General features: G+C 43.7%; 1 protein-coding gene across 2 annotated transcripts in view; it reads right to left on the bottom strand.

Moving 5' to 3' along the window:
• Nucleotides 1-447: 447 nt before the first annotated feature.
• The window catches only part of TfAP-2 (transcription factor AP-2), a 96,048-nt gene continuing 76,153 nt past the window's right edge, over nt 448-20,342 (bottom strand). For both annotated transcript variants that reach the window (XM_089593860.1, XM_089593861.1), the window contains exons 5-9: nt 12,392-12,590; nt 8,724-8,842; nt 3,465-3,609; nt 3,192-3,363; nt 448-1,866 (exon numbers count right to left, since the gene is read on the bottom strand). In XM_089593860.1, coding sequence (XP_089449986.1) covers nt 1,732-1,866; nt 3,192-3,363; nt 3,465-3,609; nt 8,724-8,842; nt 12,392-12,590 — 770 coding nt within the window. In that variant the 3' untranslated portion in view covers nt 448-1,731. The remainder of the gene's footprint in view (nt 1,867-3,191; nt 3,364-3,464; nt 3,610-8,723; nt 8,843-12,391; nt 12,591-20,342) is intronic.

Raw genomic sequence — 20,342 nt, 5'->3', positions numbered from 1 at the left:
GCGGCATAGTACCTAAACCACGAGAAACTCCCGGTGAAAGATGATTCGCAAAAGTGAATCCAACATTAGTTCGAGTGAATAAACGTATTGCAGTGCAAGTGCCCAGCGCCGCTAAACTCCCGGGAGACAATTCGATTCTTTTCTCGCTTGTCTATCCTTACTTTTTATGCGACAATATCAAGTTGGCTTTTTGCCTTCTTTTTCGAGCTACACTCGCCTTGTGATATACGCTCAGCGCTAGTGATTGGCACATTTCAAAGTCAATGGCAAGTTTTATTTTATTTAACTGTTGCATTGGCACGATAATTGAAAGATTATTTGGTACTCGTGTGTTTTTTCTTTCCTCCTTTTTTCCAATTGGTCGTGGGAATAAAGAAATATCACGTGTACCGAGGAGGGAAATTTCATGCACTCCCTTTTGGCCACAAAAATAAAGAATTCACACGGTTTGCTTTATCATGTTATTTTTATTATTATTTTCTATTTTTCAAGAGAAGAGCACGAGGATTGTCTTTGAAATCGGAGTGATTTTTAGTTTATCCAGTTTTTCAATTCAAGTAACAAAATATTGGAATGTTTTATCTCATAATTTTATTCACATAAATGTATATATCCGCATCTCATACGTTCCATAAAATCTTAAAATACCTTGTAATGCATTCGAAAGTAATATTATATCCCTAACGTAACAGATTCAATCTCAAATAATCGTAATTACAAATCGCACAGTATACAGGTGTGATGATAATTTTTCTATAATTTATTTCTTTAACGATAAATAATAATAATAATAATAATAATAATATTTTATTTTTCAATCACGCAAAAGTATCGAATAAAAGTATTTTGAGATATTACAATAAAATCTGTTAAAAAAAAAAATCCAAGAGGACTCTCTATACAATGGAATCGATGAGCTCTCTCCGTACTAGTATTTCGCATAATAATATTCACCGAATTCTATCGTCATCACATCATTTCTGTATGTATACATAAATTCTTTTCTCTCTTAAATTTCCTCTCTAAACAAAAGATATAATGCACAGGTGTTTACGAGATCCTTTTTTTTTTCTTTTTTTTTTTTCTTTAGCCCAAAGCGCTCCTCTTGTCCCTCGGCCCCCATCCCGAGATGAAACGAAACGACGCTGTGCGCCCAGCATATGTTGGTATGCTGCGCTCACACCCCCGTTATCTCACTAAAATGCATCAGCATAGGTATCCCGCCACGATGTACTTATCGCAGCTTAGTAATATATTACAAGAGTAAAATAGTAAACTTTTTAATTCAACGTTCCCCAACGCCACTGCATACTGCTACACTCACTCACGCGCTCAATCTACCTAATAATGTAAAATCGTTCGGTTTAGCCTCGGACGGCTTCGGTGCGCCCGTAGAGCGGCGCCCCCAACGTGATCGTCCTCGGCAGCGACTCTAGCACCCCTGTCTCTCGGAGGAAAGGCAGGCGGCCTTCCTGTACATTTTTCTCCCCACACACATGCACTCACGCACACAGACACACAGTTCCTAACTTTTCAGAGCCAAACCGAAGCCCGTGGCGCGCTGCACGCGCGCGCTTTTTTTTTTTTTTCCTGGCCAGGGGAGCATCGTCGGCGACGAAGGTGGCGAGGTTCGAGCGGTACCCTCGCGAACGAGCCACCTCAGTTGTAGGGCCAGGAGTGCCTGATCGAGGTGACGACGTGCGTCGCGGGCGCCGGCGGTTCGTCCGGGCGTCACTTCTTCATATCGCCCATCATGCTCAGCTCCTTGCTCTTGACATCGAGGTTCGACTGCTGGCTGCTCGTCACGCCGCTGCCGTTGCCCGGGTACATTTTTTCCAGGTGATTCAGCGACTCGCCAAGCAGTTTCTGTGGAACATAAATTTTAATTTAAGAAATAACATGTATATTTGAATAATATTGGGGATATCTTCATTAATGTCTGTGATGAGTAATTGTAAGATTTTTCAACGATTGGCAATTGGCGCGAAGGGGCATCGTTTATGCGGATTACTAAACTTTCGCATCAAGAACACGACTGCTACCATTTGCACTAAAGTAACAAGTTCATGATTTTGCTAATTGCTTTAAAATCACTCATATTCCCCCAATTGGCATCAATTATTTTGTTTCTTTAATTTTTTACCTCTAAAGCATGAAATAATTTATTTTTTCAAGACCAATGTGTTGAAATCACAATACTTCTTCGACATTCATTAATTTTTTTTTAATGTACACCAATTTTGATAAGAAGGTATTGTTATTACAAATAGTAACTCAAGCCTATTAGCTATTAATTTTTTCAATATTTACGACCAAAAATAGTTGTTTTCTATCACAAATTGGTTAAAGTACTTGTCAAATATTCAATAATTTGTTCATCTGCGATTCTGTGGTAAAATGTTTACTAGAAAACAATTTTTGTTGAATATTTGTTCGTCTTTCACCAATGGGACTATCAGTAAGGTTTCCTGGGCCAATGCTCAATCAAATTGTTTGATCTTGTAGCCCTTATACTTTAAAATTCAGTTGTGACACATTATTCAATAAATCGATATTTTTATATTATCTTTTATCATTTTATTCTCAAGTTAGAACTCTACCGAGTTATTATGTTCCTCTTAAGCCCATTTACTATGGACCAAATTTTTTACCCCTGTTCTAGAAAAAAAATATTTAATGGTCCCCTTAACTGTTTACTCTAGTGAAACCACTTGATAACAGCCATGCCTGGAGCCCTGAATACTATTAATATTAATAAAAAAGCAAAGCTGAGGTAAGTACAGATGAAAATAAGATTACTTTTTGCCAGGACGAGCAATACTTGGAACAGACGCGAACAAACACCACGGAGAAAAATTATCGTATAAATAGGTGAGTAAAATTTGGAATTTTGACTAGTGATGTTTGTCTGTTCGAGGCTGTCCCGCAATAAAGAGTTTTGCAATCGGTTATTAGCTCTCTCCTATACGGTAGTTCCGAACCTTGTACATACCAATGACTCTCGCGAGCGCGTACAAATTACGATTGCGAGAAAGAGAAGCGCGGATTGTAATTATCCACTCTTCTTTTTTTCACCAATACACAATTGCCACACTCCGCGAGCCATTTCTATTTTCGTTGAATTAACGAGGAAGAAGAAAAAAATCAAATTAGAAATAACAGTTGTAGTAGTAATGGTAACTAGTACTAACATCCATAGCCGTGAGAGCAGCCACGATGGCTGGACTGCCGAAGCCGTGCGTTATGAGAGAAAAGTGCGTGAGGTGTCTCTGTATGCTCTGGTCGAGGATCTGGTCCGGCCGAGTGTTGCACAGGGGCGACATGTCCGCGCGCAAAAGTTCTATCAGCTCTTTGGTGATCTTCCTGAGGGTGAAAAATTCAGGGTGAGTATACCGTATAAACATTTGTCAGGGAAAAAAAAAAAAAAAAAACATTCATGTAGCACTTATAGTGCCTCGACTCACTTGGTGGAGTGTATCTGTTCTTTCCTTCTGTAGGAGTCCTGTGGCTCGCTCTGCGGATGCCGGCACATGTACTCGGCGATCTGTTTGGCCGGGAATTCGGTCTCGCAGACGTAGCCAAAGTCTCGAGCGAGGTGGATAGCTTCTCCTGAGTAGAAAAAAAAAAAAAAAGAATTGTTAGTAACTAAATAGGCACTCAAGCGAATGGAGGGGAGGGGTGCAATGGACACTCTTTCGTCGAGTGCAGCATCAAATGTCCCGAAATACGAGGAATTGTGGCGGGGCTTCTCCCGGGCGATCCCGTAATTTCGAGTCGTCACTTTCACTTCCGGCACAGCATCGGGCGACGCGCGAGCAATTAATCTCGGATAAAAGAGTCGTGTTCTCGGGAGATGCGAATCGGCGGCTCTCTCTCTCTCTCATCCTACGCGTATATACACGTCGAGGTTTCGAGCAGGTGGCTAGCGCGTCTCTCTTCGAGGTGTACGTACACTCGAGTACGATGAGCGATGGTTGCTCGAAAAATTGGGACGCGTGGCGCTTTTACGAAGCTCCGCCGCTTGTTCCCACGCGCTTCGTTTCGTGAATGGATCTCCGCGTAATTTGTTTGCTCGTGAAAAATAGTACACAACCATGGCGATGGGTACAAGGTCCGGGCTGTGTACCGTTGGCTTTTGTTTCTGCTGCTTTCGAAAGACTCGACTCGCGCGGATAATTCGGACGAATGGAGGACACTTTTAATTGCTTCGATCGATGACCTTTGGCTATGGATCTTTAAATAGACAAAATCAAAAGTACCTATACACCTAAAGTCCGTAGTTTGGAACTGTAAAAAAATTTCGTCATACTACCTCCGGATCGCTCGATTTTCGGCAATTGTATAACTGTGCCCATACACATGATTATAACCATCCAGAAACGGCTTTGAGAGCTTCACAGCTTCATAAAATTTTTATCCCCGGACAATAGACCGCTGCGTCGTCCCGCGTTTTTATACGTGTGATAATACCGAGGATAATACATACTTGGGTCATTCATAGCGTGAAGCCTGTACGTGAGGAAATCCACATAAAAAATTCCGTTTTTGTCCCCCATTCAAATGAAAATGAATTTGTTAGAGGCACACCCTTCAAACCGGGCTGATTTTCTCATGAGAAAAAAAGTTTGATTACGAGTTTCAGTGAGGGTGACCTTTTTCTGCGATTCACGTGACATGACAGTACGAGTAAAACGAGCCCTATCTTGAAGGTTTGCCTCAAAAAATTAGTTTTTATCAAAATGGGGGACAAAAACGGAATATTTTTTGTGGATTTCCTCGCGCCAGCAACTTTCACCTCTTCGCTGCGTCATCTTTCATCTCTCGCGTGCCCTACCGTTTCCGATGTCTTCCCTTCTTTTTCCCTTTCTCATGCTCAATGTATATATACACGCACATGCAGGTACGGCGCACCGGAGCACGTATGTCCTGTACGACCGCGCTACTCGCTCAATTACCGCGATAAGTCAGCGTGAGAAAGCGCGAGTGCAGCGAAAAAAGGGACCACTCCGACAGGAAAAAAGAGGGGGGTTAAATGAATTCGCGTCCTTAAGAGCGCCGCTGTGATGCTCACGCGTATCTTTTTCACGTTTCCGCTCCCCTCTTTTGTTCGGCGCTCCCGTTATTTTTTAATAAATTAAGACTTTGAATCTCGCGCTGATTGGACCGCTCGTCGCCGAGCTGTGCACTGGTACAGGCGTTTCTTGAAATGTTCTGCGGCACAGAGTCAAACGAGCGCCCGGTCGTTCCGATTCTTCGTCTCGGGGGGGACCCTTAAAATTCCGAATTTTTCAAGCGCAGGGAAACAACTACATGGAATCGCTCTCGTTGTACAGTTGGTTCATTTTCGCTTACGTTTTGTGTATACACGAGGAGGTCAAGGGTTTAAAAGTACTAGAACCTCTCCCGATTATTATTACAGATACGTCGGTGTAAAAATACACATCGTTGTAAAATAAGAAGAAAAAAAAAGTATCGACACACTACGAGTCCTGTCCATTAATCAGCCCACCTTGATTCTCGTTTACGAGTTATACCGTTCGTCATTTCGAGCACAAACGCGGTTCCGGTGTATATTTTGTACAAGATGACGATGACGACGAATATCGAATACTCGAAGACGAAATGAAAAAAAAAAAAAATTGACGTCGCAAAGTATACACTCCGAGATATTTTTAGAAACGAGGGTGTGGGTTGGATCGACTTTTCCTTCGCTAGAGACCGTTTTAAATTACAGGTAATAAAAACATCAATACTATACAGCCGATGCTCTCTATTGCCGCACGGTACAGATGTTAATGCCCGATCGTCCGACGTTGATGGAACCTCTACTTTTACGATCCACTATGTGATGTATCTGTTTTGAGAGATATACCTACAGTCATTCTTAGCGCGTACAAAAACATACGTCCATAGGTGACACTATTTTTGTGTTTTTATCGGTAATATTGGTCGTGCGGAAAATCATATATTTTTGTCTGGCCGACAGAAGTGACGTTTACCGTAGCTAAAGACCAGTTAGTTAGAATCTCAGTGCTTGGATGATGAAAAACACTGATGCCCACTTGGGGTGACTTTGAGCACTAGTGTATATCTGTAACAGCTTCTTACGGACTCACATAACATCCGTGTCACAAAATAACATGCACAATCGGCGCACGCAGTGATTGCCACAGACGAGCTAAAACCCCATTTTTCGCGCGATAAGAGCGCTATTTGTCAAGCCCAGCCCCCTCGAAAAAAAAAAAAAAACAAAAGAAAAAAAAATCACGACACAAAAATGACGAGATGTGACGAAAACAAAATCAGTCAATTATTCACGTGCGCATGAAACCCGAACCGTTAATCACCTCTTCCATCCACGAGTCCTCGGAGGAAAAAAAGGTCGGAGCGTTTTTATTTTTAGAAAGCCAAAAATAAAACTGATCAATCTCGAAATATGCAAAATCTGCCTCGGCCAATTAATTCCCCGTGTCAGATTATACAGAGAGAGGGCCAACGCGATGACCCACAAATACACACGGACGAAATATATACAGGTTCACGTGGGCGCTTCGAGAAGCAAGGAAAAACGATACCTATACAATGTAACAGCACTGCCGACGAAACAAGCGGTGTACAGGTCAGTCGCGCGCGTTGCGCAACCTGCAAGTGAGACGAGCTCGCTCCGAGAGGGGGAGGAGAACCCGCTGCTCCCACGACCTTCGCACTCCGTGCAGCGCTTCGTACGTATACTTATGCTATACTTGCGAGGAGAGGAGAAAAGAATCTGTTGCATAAGAGTAGCGCGACGAGGGGTAACAAAGGGCGACGTCGCGTCAATCACCCTTTCGGGCAATCAGTCAGTCGGCTGCGACTCCCCCCCGCCGCATACCTCGCTCGCACTTGCACTCCTTGGCTCCCGAGCGCCCGCGCTCTCCTGCGTGTATGCATATGTGTATTTGCCGTCGGTTCGAGCGCGAAAGTGTGGGAACCGAGAGAACAAGAGCGCGAGAGGATGACGTGAAAAAACGAGCGACCCAGAGAGAAGAGAAGAAGAAGTGGGTAACAAAGTCGAGGCGGGAGCCCTTACGCGGAAAAATGCCTGGCTAACGATTACGCGGATGGGCAATTATCACGTGTCCAGGGAACGCGGATTGGATCGCTACTGTATATACCTGTATGCATCGCAGCGGGTTTTCTGTGCTGATCATTGATTTTTATGGGGCACGGATATATATCGACGCGGATCGTTTGCAGCTCGGATGTGTGCATGTATGCCTCTTTTGCCGTGCCGCGCCACCGTTAAGTGTAAATTGCGCGCGTGGCTGCGATTGATTCGCGGATGGTTATGAGTTCGGGAAGGTAATCAGCTCGTTCGATCGATTTTTTTTTTTTTTTTTTCGCCATGAGGGGAGTTGGTCCGAGTCGGATAATGTTGTCGATGGTGGCTGGATAGGAGAAACAACTTGCTCTAGCTCAGAGACATTATTTTCTTTACGATTTCGTAGTAGCAGCTCTCTGGACGATGTGACAAGAAAAATATGCAATTTCGTGACGGTTGTAAACAAAAAAGTATACTTAAAAATAATTTTAAAAATATCCATCCCGAAGTCTGGACCAACATTACTATAGATCGAAGGGTAGGAGAAAAAAAATGTCTCTGAAGTGACTGCTCCCTCTATCCAAATTCGAATTAATTCATCTACAAGTGGGTGGAGGCAGTGAAACGTTGTTCGTGGGACTATTTGATGCCTTCGACGCATCCGCTTGACAACACCAAACGCGAAAACTTTCACCCGAGTGTTTTTCATGATTTACGAACTTTCCCGGGAGTATTTTCAATTCGTGGCTCGTCAACGCCGCGTCTAAATCAAAAGCACCCGACGACAAACCAACAAACGCCGAGCTATCAATTCGATCGCCGGGTAAATTAAAAACAAGCAAAGCCATCGCCGCGGCGCACACGTATAATTTATCGATGCGGTAAATCCTTGCCTCTCGCAATTACTAATTTCGCGCTTTTTTTACTACAATACAACCCATCCATACGGTCGAGGCAATGCCGCGGATCCACAAAGGAAATTTATACACTTCGGAGGGGGATTATTTCTCAAATCCCGAGGAAAACCCGCAGGGGGTACTAGTCTTACACACGGAAAAGCTGACGCACACTCTATAAAAGTGGCACGGGCTTTTAAAGCTTTTCAGTCACGTGTAATGACACAAGCTCCAATCGTAAGTATGGACGGGACTCGCGGTGTCAATCAATAATCACAAATATATCCCTCGGTGGGTTGGTATTTTCATTTTCTCAGCAAAATCTTGTTTTAGCGGGTTTAATGGCACCGAGGATCTTCGTTTACTCGATCTTCCCGCGCTATCCGCCCATTAACAGCTGCGCGATAATCACCCGCGCTGGGGTAAACGTGCACCTACATTTCGCTGAAACTACACGCGCAGTAACCGATGAAAGAACGCGCGTGTGCGCGCCAACGAGAATAAAGAAAGTCGACGTTCCACGAGGACTCGTGACTCGTAAATTATAATCAGCGACGACGCGCTTGCTCCGAGTGCGCCACGGGAACGTTTTGCCGAGATTACTCGTGTAATGTGCGTTACCATGCACGCGCGCGTTCGTCACTGCCAACGTATCTCGGCTGGGTTTCCGGGGGGGGGGGGGGGGAGGTATTGTTTTTCGTCAAAGGACTTGCACGTTTAGTGGATACGATGGTGGGTGATCTTACCTTCAACTAGCGAGGTGAGTAGCGTGACGTTGGCGGCCTTCCTCCTACCGGCGGGGAGATTCAGCCCGATTTTTTCGAGCTTCTCCCTGAGGAGGCGTCCCCCGTTTTTGGATTTCGCCCTGAAAACAACCAACGATGTCAGTTAACATGAAACCTCATACCTATACGAAAAATAATTAAAACATAAATTTGGATATTTGTCGCAAAAGTGATTATAGATTCAAGGCGTCCATCGCCAATTTTTCCATGGGAATTTGCGTCCGTGAAGCAATTCTAATACGTTCTCCTACCCAGCACGTGTAGGCACTTTTTCGTAACCAACAAATAATCATCGGTCAACTAGTTCCTCGTCTCTGTGTCGCTGCCCGAGGAAAAACCAAAAAAGTTTCGTCCCCACTCGGGGCCCCCGCACGTTCGACGACCTTCGGAAACAAAATCTCCTGTCCAGCAAACGCGAGATTTCACAACAACGTGCGTAAATCACCAAAGCGAGCAAAGTCGAGCGCGGGTTTTTCCGAAACAGCCGTCGCGTAAATCTCCAACGCCTCCGAAGCTAAGACTCGCGTTGGAGACCCTTTGCTAGAGTCCATTAAATTTGCAAAGAGAAAGGGTCCCATAAACAATCGCTTCGCTTTGTGCCTACACGTCGTGTGTCCATTACACATCGCATACATCCGCTTGGGTGACGTTATACGACCCTTAGGGGGGGAGAGAAAAATCCAAATCTGATGTTCGTACCCTTAAAAAAGGTACAGTATCCCACACGCGACACGTTCCAACCACGAAAGATGGAGTATCCAAGCGAGTGCGTGGTGTATCAGCTCTCACTTTGAAACGATTGCTGTAAATCCTACTCGGTCGCGGCCCGATCCGTAGGGACGCAGAAGGATAGGGATACAAATCGAGGAGGCGAGTGGAAACAAAGGGGTTTTTATCCATGGCCGTCCTCTTCAGCGCTCAGCTGTGACGGGAGGACGGGTCGTAACGGTGTCTCTGCGAGTGCCAACTATATACGAGTTGCCAAATAATTGGTTCGTTCGAAGTTTCAGCGGTCCTGCCTCACTTGGATCGACAAGCGTGTGATGTACAGTAGCACAGGTTGCGCGCCACTTGTTTAAAATGGGGCTTTCTTGCAAAATTATCTCTTTTGAACGTGTCCGCGCGGACTCTTGATGGGTCGTGCGATTATACTTGGCTACCGATGATTATCCTCTGTAAAATTCACCGTGGTAATGACAGAATGAAGATTACACAGCGTGTGATAATCGGTTTCTCGTTTCTTGCAAAAAATTATGCCTGCCGTTGCGAGCGTTTTTTAGCGCATTTTGACTTTGACATCAAAAGCTTTGCCTGGAGCGTTTTAGATATCAAACTCGCGTGGAACCCAAAAGAAAAGCAGTATCGCGACAGCCTTTTAATTACTCCGCTCGCGGTGGACTTGGCAGTCAGACCACATGGCCGACGTGTAACACTTTCTGGTTTGAAATTCAAAATAATATTCATGATGGGATACGACTCGGGAACTTCTCCGAAAAGCACCGTTGGTGAGGGGCGTCGAGGACAATCGGCGTCGTTAATCCCTTTGGTGTGCGCCCCGACCCGCGATCGCAGCCCTCGTTACTTTCTCTCCCCTACACGAGTGCCATCGCACTTATCAGGAGGGAGCGAAAATTTCACGCGGCAAAGGACGATCCGCGGAGTCGAACGTGACTGTCGAGACGCTGGTCCTCGTTAGGGCGCGCCGCGTCCTTTTCTTGGCATCGAAGGCGTTCAGGGAAAACGAGTCGTCGATCTCTTGATGGAGCTAGCGTGGGGGTGGGTGGGCGACTTGGAGGATGAATAACCGTGTTAACGAGAGTTGAGCCGGGCTAGGGTTCTCCGATTGTTTCGGGAATCCTTCGAGCTCCAACTGCGTATCCTAAAAGGCGAGATGCCAAATTCTCGGACTCCCTCTTGTATTGGCTCCAAGACGAGTGTGCATCCGACGTGGCTCCTCCAGAGATGGAATCGTTAAATTAACAAGTTTTCCAAAGTAATATTACCAGACGTTAATTTGCCCGGTTGTACATTTTTACTTTGGCTGCAACGGGAGTGGGTTATTGAAGATACAAGAACACGCTACAGCCAAGGTGCTATTTCCTATCGGGTAGAGAAACAATACGACTCGAGTCGTGCTAAAACGGAGAAGCTTCAGTTGGTTGGCATTGGCATTGATTCATTGAAAATAGCAGTACCACGTAAGTAAGTATAACTCTAGCCCAGAGTTTCTCACATATTGACACCAGAGATGAACTCAGACGATCAACCAGAGTATCGCAGCCATTGTTGTATTGCCCGTATTTTCGAACTGAATCTTATCGACAATCCTTTTTAATCCAGGCCAGCTACCTATTAAATCGTAATGTATGTGCTTACCAGTCTTTGATCAGTCTCGCATTACCGAATTCAAGAACCTGCTTTGGAGATCGATACTTGATCGTGAAAGGGCAGCTCTTGTTTTCTCTGGGTGACACAACTGCTAAATAGTGATATTTGCCTATTTGTTAACTTAAATTTTCTCAATATTCTAAATTTCAAACAATAAATCTATAAAAACGCTTTTGTGTGTTACACAGTATGTACTTTTGTTTTACATATTTACTCGATTTTACTACACATTGCTTAGAATAATACTGTTATTACTTTTATCTATTATATATTACATTTATACGTTCAATTCTATGTGAATCTACTTTGCTCTAACTTGTATATTTTCTGTAATTTTTTCATCTTGTAACTATATTTTATAATTATGTTTACCAATACTGCTTATCATATATTGTAATTTTACTTAATTGAGGGCCAGATATGGCATAGCCACAAGGCCTAAATAAATAATCTAATCTAATCTAATCTAATCTATGACTTTATCACAATTGATTCGTAAGAAATGATATTACATTTGTTGCTTTTAGCGTGGAAAATGTAGTTCGTGATTCTACTACTGGTGGCGCGGCACGAGTCAATACGTTATAGGTTGTAGCCGCGCGTACAATGTGTACGCGTATACGTGTAAACGAAGAGAGCGACGTCCATTCATGCGCCGCGTTTCATTGAACAGGGGGGCACCGCGGACAGGAAGCTAAGGAAAAAGAGAGGAGGAAACGACATGACAGAGAACATTCGGTTCATTCACGACGAGCATGGATATACACATACCTAAAGTATATGCCTCTGCTACACGCGCTACTTGTCGTCCCATCTCTTCGTTGCTGCGGAACTACGTATTTATACGCGTGTATATTGTCGAGCAAGATGAGCTTTTTTTACTTTTCGTTTGTCGTCGATCGCGAGCGACAGTTTAATAGACACGCACCACGAGCATCCAGTTGACTATAAGTATACACCTTTAGTGGAATATATACGCGTGTACTTATTTCATTTGAAATCGCCGCTGCACACGCTTGTCTGACACCGCATGGATAATGCTACTGCTTTGCTCTTCTGTACTGTCTTGGATTATTAATTGTATATTCATACCAATCAAAGTAATAAAGTGTTGCGGCATCCATATGTGCCGCCGTATAGCTTCTACTTGCCAGAGTGGCAAGAAAGTGGAAGGGAAATTATGATGAACGGAGAAGCCTTTTTTTTTTTTTTTCAAGATATTAATTTTGTGCGCAACTCACCTCCGCAAAACGCCACCGAGCAGACTCGCGTTCAGGCATTCCGGGGGTGACAGCCGTCTCTGGACCTCCGCCACCGTGACTTTGTACTTGCTGGTGCTGCTCAGGAGCGACAGTCTGCCCGGGACCGAGCAGAACACGTTGGCCGGCTGCGCGTTGCCCGCCAGCATCCCCTTGTCCCCTCGATCCGATGGCTTCATGTCTGCAACACACGAATTTTTCATTGCGTTTTCAATCTTTGGAAGACTATCAAGCGCAGGTCCCGAAAAATAAAGTGTACGCGTTAAAAGTCGATGTATCTTCCTTGTGTGCGATACTGGGCTTTTTTTGTGTTTAAAAACATGTTTGTGTTTCGAGATCGAACGAAGAGATAAACGGTGATCTTTTCGTGCTCAGCGGTACCAGTCAAACAAAATGACTACGTTTTTTGTAAGACATTTTATTATTCCTTCTCTTTCTTTGTATTTCGATTGCGCTGTGTAATCCACTTTTTTATGGCTGATAATATACGCGGTTCTGAATTTTGAAATATACCGACACAACGGTCACTTTTAAAACTTAACCGTTAGTACAAGCCCGGTAGCAGGTCTTGTGATTTTACGATTTTTCGTATTAAACAATAACACTAACACACAGCTTAGAGCCGATAAACTTCAAGATTCAGGGTCAAGGTTATCGTAGAGGTTTCACAACGGTACGGGGTCAAAGTAACACAAAAATGGAATCGACAAAACATGGTTTTCCAGTTGTTCTGAGCCTCTTATTTTTTACGCGTGGTTTTCATGTTCTCGGAAGAAAAAGCACGTATGTTCGCTGCAACCTGCTCACCCAGTAAATGACGAATGTAAATCAGACTTTTTTTACTGCTAGCAACAATGATGAGTTTTATCGATGATTTTTTCATACTCTCTGCAAGTCCTACAGTTATCGATACGGGATTTGAACAAAGTAGCTCCATCACGTGCCCCTTAAATCTTAAGAAAATACCTACCCAATCTCGTTACGAAAAGTCACCTTTAATCTCTGACAAACCTGTCGTTCCAATGTTCCCAAACACAACTCGTGATCACACTCGACTCCCATGGGCGAGTCAATTTTTTTTCGAGAAGAGATAAACACATACCCACCTAGAAACCTATCCCCAAAGGTACAAACCAGCGCTCGCCATTAGAGCCCGTCAGTTTATACATTCTCATCGCATACAAAATCAAGACCAGCGTCCGTCCGGCACTTAGGAAAAAAACGTTAGAACCACGCGCGTACATTAACGACGACCTTGGAAAACTAGTTTCCGAAACGGATACCAAACAGAGACACGCATGCAAAGCCCGGGACGCCGAAAAGCTTGTTGTGGGATTGCCCGCATATCGGGCCAAGGAGACGCCGTCGCGGAGGGAAAAAAACAAGCGAGCACCAGAGCCTAGCGGTGAAAGTTGACCCGAGCTTTTTTTTTGTCCATCGTTCGTTTATGACGAGGAAGCTCGTCCTCCTCTTCCCGAGCCACGCGTGAATGTTTACGACGTACTTTTGGTTATTTTTATCGGCCGGTCGATGCCGCTCGAAATCTTGTTGCTTGTAATGGGCATACGCAGGTGCGCGCGTTACTTTCTAAAATTCAGTATTAGCGGATGATATTCAAACGCCGGTACAAACGCTTCGGAACGTGTGTAGCTTCGGCAGACGAGTTTTTCAAAAGCCGCTAGATATGTTGGGAGGACGAGGAGGTTTTCATTCCATTTCCCGTGTGGCGTTTTGTTTTTTCATTGAAAATAAGCGGCAAATTGATTGTTGTCCAGTACGGGGCTTCTTTTTGTGACTAATGGTTTTGGTTTTAAAAAATTAAGGGACTGTAAAAAAGTTTTATTGAAAATTAAAAGAAATGCAATCACTACGATTTTAGTATAAATACATGTTGCACGCGCGAAGTAAATGGTAAAAGAAAGTTTAAAATGTGGACGATAACACTCTTGAATAATTGTAAAATTTCGATGCTCTTGTACTAGTTTTTTCTCCAATTAAATACTTTTGAATTCAACGTTGATTATAAAACATGAAATGTTGAAAAAAATCGTAACGAATTTCAGGAATAATTTTATCTTCCTCTCGTAGATGTAATGTCCATAGCAAATAAAAATTGATCGACTCCGAAACAAGTGGTTAGAAAAGATAATCCTATCCATGATTGTTATGCTGTCGTACGAATAATTCATGTCGATTGTAAAAAAGTCCCGTCCTTTTGAAAAAATTGATGGATCACAAACATTTTGAAGCATATTTATTCAAGATTTGATTGGTCTGACCTGATCACGTGGTTCCAACTCAGTGAGAAAAAACGAATTATTTCAATGCATCGTCGTACTTGAAAAGTATGTACGAAAATAAGTATGTAAAAATTTTAATTTGACCAAAGGCATAAATATTATTCCTTGGCTGGACCTCGCATTTTTAGAAACAATAATTGCCTCAAGTACAGCCCGTACCAATGCAAATTCCGTGCTTTTCCCACAATTTCACGTTGTACGAGCGAATTGAAATTCCAACTTTCTTCCTCGACCCAGACTCCCGGGACCGGCAAAAATACACCACTCGATGAATCCACCCTCCTCCCCCCATCTTGCGCGGCACGTCTTACTCGCGCATAAATATTGCCCGTGAAATTTTCATCCCCGTAACAAGCACACACGCGTACACGGCGTTATTGCATCGACGAGAGGCATATCAGCGGCGAGCAGATAAATCTCTCCCCGCGCATCGGAATGCCCAATATAATATCGAATACGTAAGAAAAGGGGCCAAAAGACCAAACGCTCGTATTGGCCTCCGAGGCACGCGCGTGTATAAACACACGGTAGGGGGCCGGTCAAAACATCCGCGCGCCCCCCTTTCTTCTTCGCTGGATGCAAAAAGCCGGACGGGGATGGGGAGCGATCGCTTTGCGTCTTACATTTATGTACGCGCGCAACCCCCCTACTCCTATCGCGAGAGATTATTAGTTCGGCCCAGGGATACTCGTAGGTATATGTATATATTTGTACGTACGAGGGGTCGGAGAGTAATTTTCATAGCATCGCGGATTCCCGAAGCGCCGACTCGAACTACTTTCCGAGGAAATTGTTGAGCGATTTCTTCGTGGATCCTAAACTAAACAGTATAAACGCGGAGATCGGTTATGTAACGAAGGCGCGCGTCCCTTGGCTTAGGGGGTCGATCGATACACCGGAAAGAGAAATTTCGTGCGTTCGATTCTTACTGGTATTTTTTTGCTGAGTGGGTGTGCAGTATTATTAATTTTTTTCGATCGAGCAGGTGATTGTTCGATTCATCGTACGTGGAATTTCAAGTTCTGTATAGAATACCATCTCAAAAGGCGAAAGGCCATCCACGCTGGTTATTGATTTTTTTTCTCTGTATACGTCCCTTATGTATGCTCGAGCTAATAACAGCTAGCACATACCTATGTATAGTATCTAATGTACGCACAGCAAAAGGTATAACGGCACTCAACGCGCGTCCACGGGCGATTACACGCGTGGTCCATCGAACGAGGCGATGGGACAGAGTCATCAGCCGATGCAAATGAGCCGCGACAATGAGCGATGCACTTCGCGGATGAGCCCGCGGTCCCACGCTCCTTTGGCTCCCCTCGCTTTTCGCGAGGATTCATTTCCCCCTCCTCCTTTTCGCGTGTACGAACATGTTTATTAGAAAACGATTGTAACTCTCTTAATTTGAAGTGGTGAAAATTTCACCACTTGCACAAGTGAACAAGATTTTCACTGGCAAAAGAGTGAAACATTTGGATCGTTTGTTCGCACCCAATAGATGTAAATTTTTATTTCAAATGTTTATTATAGTAATCCAACGAATTATCATTATCCAAATGAAGATAGCGTTATTGTGTAACTTATACACATTTATTATTTTGAGTGGTACCAACAATATTTTTACCAACAAATTTACGTAAAATTTATTACTCTTACGTAAAATTATGTGCTTATACCAAGTACCTGTACCTGCATACGTAAAAAAATTCCATCGCGCGAGTGTTTCCAACTGTCGTTTGCTTTTATTTTAGAAAGTTCCCGTTGCCGTTTCTGCCGTGGCCATCGTCGCGATAACAAATCGACCTCCGATGGTGTTATGATTGATGCGCCGATTGATAAGAAAAATCCCACGCGGAAGGTTCCGCGCGCGAAACAAATCGAGAAAATCCTCGATCCGATGTATATATATACAGCGAGACGTTCACCTCGTCCATTGCATCGCATAGCTCGACGACGGTGCGAAATTAATGACCCGCGCGGTAAGGACTGATGAATTCCAATTCGCAACAAAAGGAGGGCTGCGCTTGTGTACACTTATTCGCGCGATCTCCCCTTCATTAATAAATGCGAGCGATACGATCGGGACTTGCTGCGCGAAAAATCGGCCCGATAGGCATCGGTGGGTAATCGGTGCCGGGAATCGTCACGGGTGCGTCGTGTGGGTGGGCGAAAGGATCCTATCCGCGTTTCGCGTCAAATGATACGGGCGGCTGGCAGATATAGCCGAGAAGTATATTAATACGCGTAGTTTGTCACGGGCTCTCTTGGGGCCGTGTGAGCTTGCGTACTTATCCGCGTGAACTCAAACGATTACTTGGAGTAACAATTGTTGTTGCCTCTGAGATTTGGATTAGTAAAATTGACGTGCCTTTTTGACCTTTTTTATAAATTAAAGGTTAACTGGTCATTAAAATTTCCTCGTCATTACATGATCCGTCGTGACTCGTAACGACCAACCGTCACCTCAGCTGCCATTAGCTAACACCCGTTAGTTAACATATTATTACGTATGTACCTACTTGAAAAAACAACAAAAGAAGTAAAAGAAAAAGACCGATGCAGGAGATGATTATTTTTCATTTAACGACTAGCCCTCATTCGTGTACGTGCGCAGATAGAAGGAAGCGAACGAGCGCAAAGAAAAATCAGAGGAAGAGGACGAAGCGCGCGGAGAGAGGATGGGTGTGAGTGCAGCGATAGGTACCAGCGAGCGAGTGTTCTAATAGCGAACGTGCTTCTTCGTCAGGCAGGAGAGGACTGTAATTTTCATTGCAGCAGCGGGGAATCGAAGCTTATATATATATATATATATATATATATATATATATATATATATATATACGTAGTGAATATACCGATGCAGGAGAGCATTAGTTGGGTAGAGTAGGGGAGGGGAGGGTTGGGAATAAAGCCCAGAAGCACCGCCGTCGTGACGAGTTCACGGACACTTTGTGCAGGTATATATATGTGCGTATTGTATATATACGGTCTCGTTCGATGCCGGTAAATCGATCGGACGACCGATTTTCTCCTTCGTGATTTTTACCACGGCAATCTCGAGCGTTTTTTATATTTAATTTCGCGATACCTGCAGTGCGGATGGTTTTTTGATTATAGTACGGGACGACCGACAAGTTTCATTGAATTCAATTTACTTGATTTCGAGTATTGAGTGGATAAAAGTCTACGGGCAAGTAAATAAACAGACGCTTCAGGTTTACAGCGGTACGGATTAATAGCCAATCTGTCATAGTTTGGTCTACGAGTCTTTGAAATAATAATCCAATACAGGTACATCGAGTTTGAGGCTAAAATCCTTTTATTCTCAATACTATACGGGAAAATGTATATTTAAAAAGTTTCGATGGCTTGTACATGATTGAAATGAAATGAAATTATGAAAACGTTGAGAGCAGTATGGTAGAAAAAGTAGTTGATCCAAAATTGCAAGGAAGAATCAGGTTGATCGGAGCATCTTTCTCATCTCAAATTTTGCAGTGGCAATATAAGTTATTATCGCGGATAAGTTATATTTATTGTTCTACATAAGTGCGAGCCACGGTCTCAGTACAGTTCGTCCCCTCATTATCTGTAGATCTTGAGTAATTTAACTATACAACACGAACGCCATAAAACGAACCATAATTGTAACTTGAAAATAATATAACTATTTCCTTATTTCAATACTTCATTTAATTTGTTCGATTCATTCAATTTTGAATCACCTGTTTCTTCAATCAAGCCATCAATTAGGAAATTTATTTTTTTTGTTTTTATTTTATCTCATCTCCACTCGAGGCGTAAACAAACGTCAAATGTATATCTGTTTTGATACCCGAGACATTAGCCGTGAGATAAGTGATAATTTGCCGTACCAATTATGAGTTTGAGATGTGACCTCGTCGGTACGTGCATAATTAATATTATCCATGAGTGACACTTGTGCCTCCCCTAGAAAGAGTACAAAATACACACAGCACCGATGATGGCCGTCACGCCAATCGCTCGACTCGATGAAAATCATCTTCCCGTGACAAGCGTCCAAGCATAATTTCAAATAAGCCCCAACGCAAGACATTGAGCTTAATTGAAAATCCGAGTTGCCAAAAATCAAAACCGAGCCTGCCGGCGTGTAAAAATCCAAATTTCCGTTGGCGTGAACGCTACGTATCCTTAAAACGATTCGCGATCCCGTAGGCAATAACATTCGACTCGCGATAATTGATACCCAAACACGCGAGCAAACGTGCGTGTAAATATTTTATCTTCCTATCCCGTAAGCTTACCTTCTTTCTCTCGCCGCTCGTGCAATTACAAGCCGTAGGCGCGTAACTAAACGCGCTATTAGCATCGGTAATAAGCGAGGGAAGGATCGGCAGTCAGGTGTTTGGGTTGTCAGAGTTGATGGGGGACAGGTTCCAGGAGTAGGTGTCGGCGCTTCCGTTGCACAGACGGGGGGTTGTTTTTTTGGGGTGATGAAGTTTGGTGGGTTTAACATACAATCAAACGCGTGAAATTTCGGTTTCACTATAGCGTATACAACGCGTTTAATTACAACTACTACTAAAGTTGGCTCATTTATCATGTATTTCACGTGCACGCGAGTACTTAATTAAATAGTCAAAGTGTGAGAATCAAACCATGTAATTATGGTGAAATGTCTCATCGTGATTAGGTGTTTAACAAACAAAAAAATTTACATCAAATCTGTCGCATTGCGTGGATAATCAACTCATGATGAAAACGTGTTTTTTCTTCCTTTGCATAAGCTAAAGCAGTTAAAGCTGACGGAAATCATTCCGTTAAGTGGGAACGCTTAGTGATATCACAAATCCAAGTCACGCTTGCATCGGAGTGTTTTTAAGAAGTACATAAAAAAATAAAAATAATAATAGCAGTGGAGCTCCGTGAAACCCTCCCAGCGTGCCTTGCCGACCACTCCTCTTTTCTCGCGCTCCACATCTGGCAGGTATTCTATCAAAAGTTGCATTGCCTCGTAAAAAAATCGTAAAAACCCCGGGAGAGCTCGTTAAAAGCGATGGGTCGGGACTTGAAAAAATTTTACGCAACCTTTGCCTTTCCCTCCAATTCCGCGCAGTTCATCAAAACGGAGCGCAAAAGAAGCCATTGACGTCACTTTTGGCAAAATTTCTCGGGAACAATGAAGAAAAAAAAAAAAAAAAAAAAAAGAAGGATTCACTGGCAACAATTCGCTTTGCATTCAGCGGTGGACGGAAGGCGGTTGTAAATCCCAAGAGCGAGACAACGGCGCGTGTACTGGGCCGGTGGATTTATCGCCGCGGTCACTTACGTATACATACGTCGAGGGGGAGGAGACACGTATACGACGGAAGATGACTGTATTCCCGCGGGAGCACGCGACTCGTCAATCCCGCGCTGGTTATCAGTGCCCCGGGATCAAAGGGATGACAAATCACCGCGATGCCGTTCCGGATACGCGTAGTTTATACGTCTCCGTTGGTATTCGTATGGCTATCTTTTTTTTTTGTTTTCCTAATTGGGAGAGCGCCGAGAGGAGTGTTCGAGGTGGTCGCACTTGGTTTCAGGTGTTTGTTGCAAGGCTTACAGAGAAACAGGGTAGACAATTGCGAGAAAAATCGTTTCTGTGC

The sequence above is a fragment of the Copidosoma floridanum genome, unplaced genomic scaffold, assembly GCF_036245765.1.
Source record: "Copidosoma floridanum isolate Cflo_tuat_1 unplaced genomic scaffold, Cflo_Japanese_pri ptg000020l, whole genome shotgun sequence".
NCBI classification, from domain to species: domain Eukaryota; kingdom Metazoa; phylum Arthropoda; class Insecta; order Hymenoptera; family Encyrtidae; genus Copidosoma; species Copidosoma floridanum.
The sequence above is the reverse complement of the archived record's forward strand: the minus strand, read 5'-3'. Positions and strand labels throughout refer to the sequence as shown.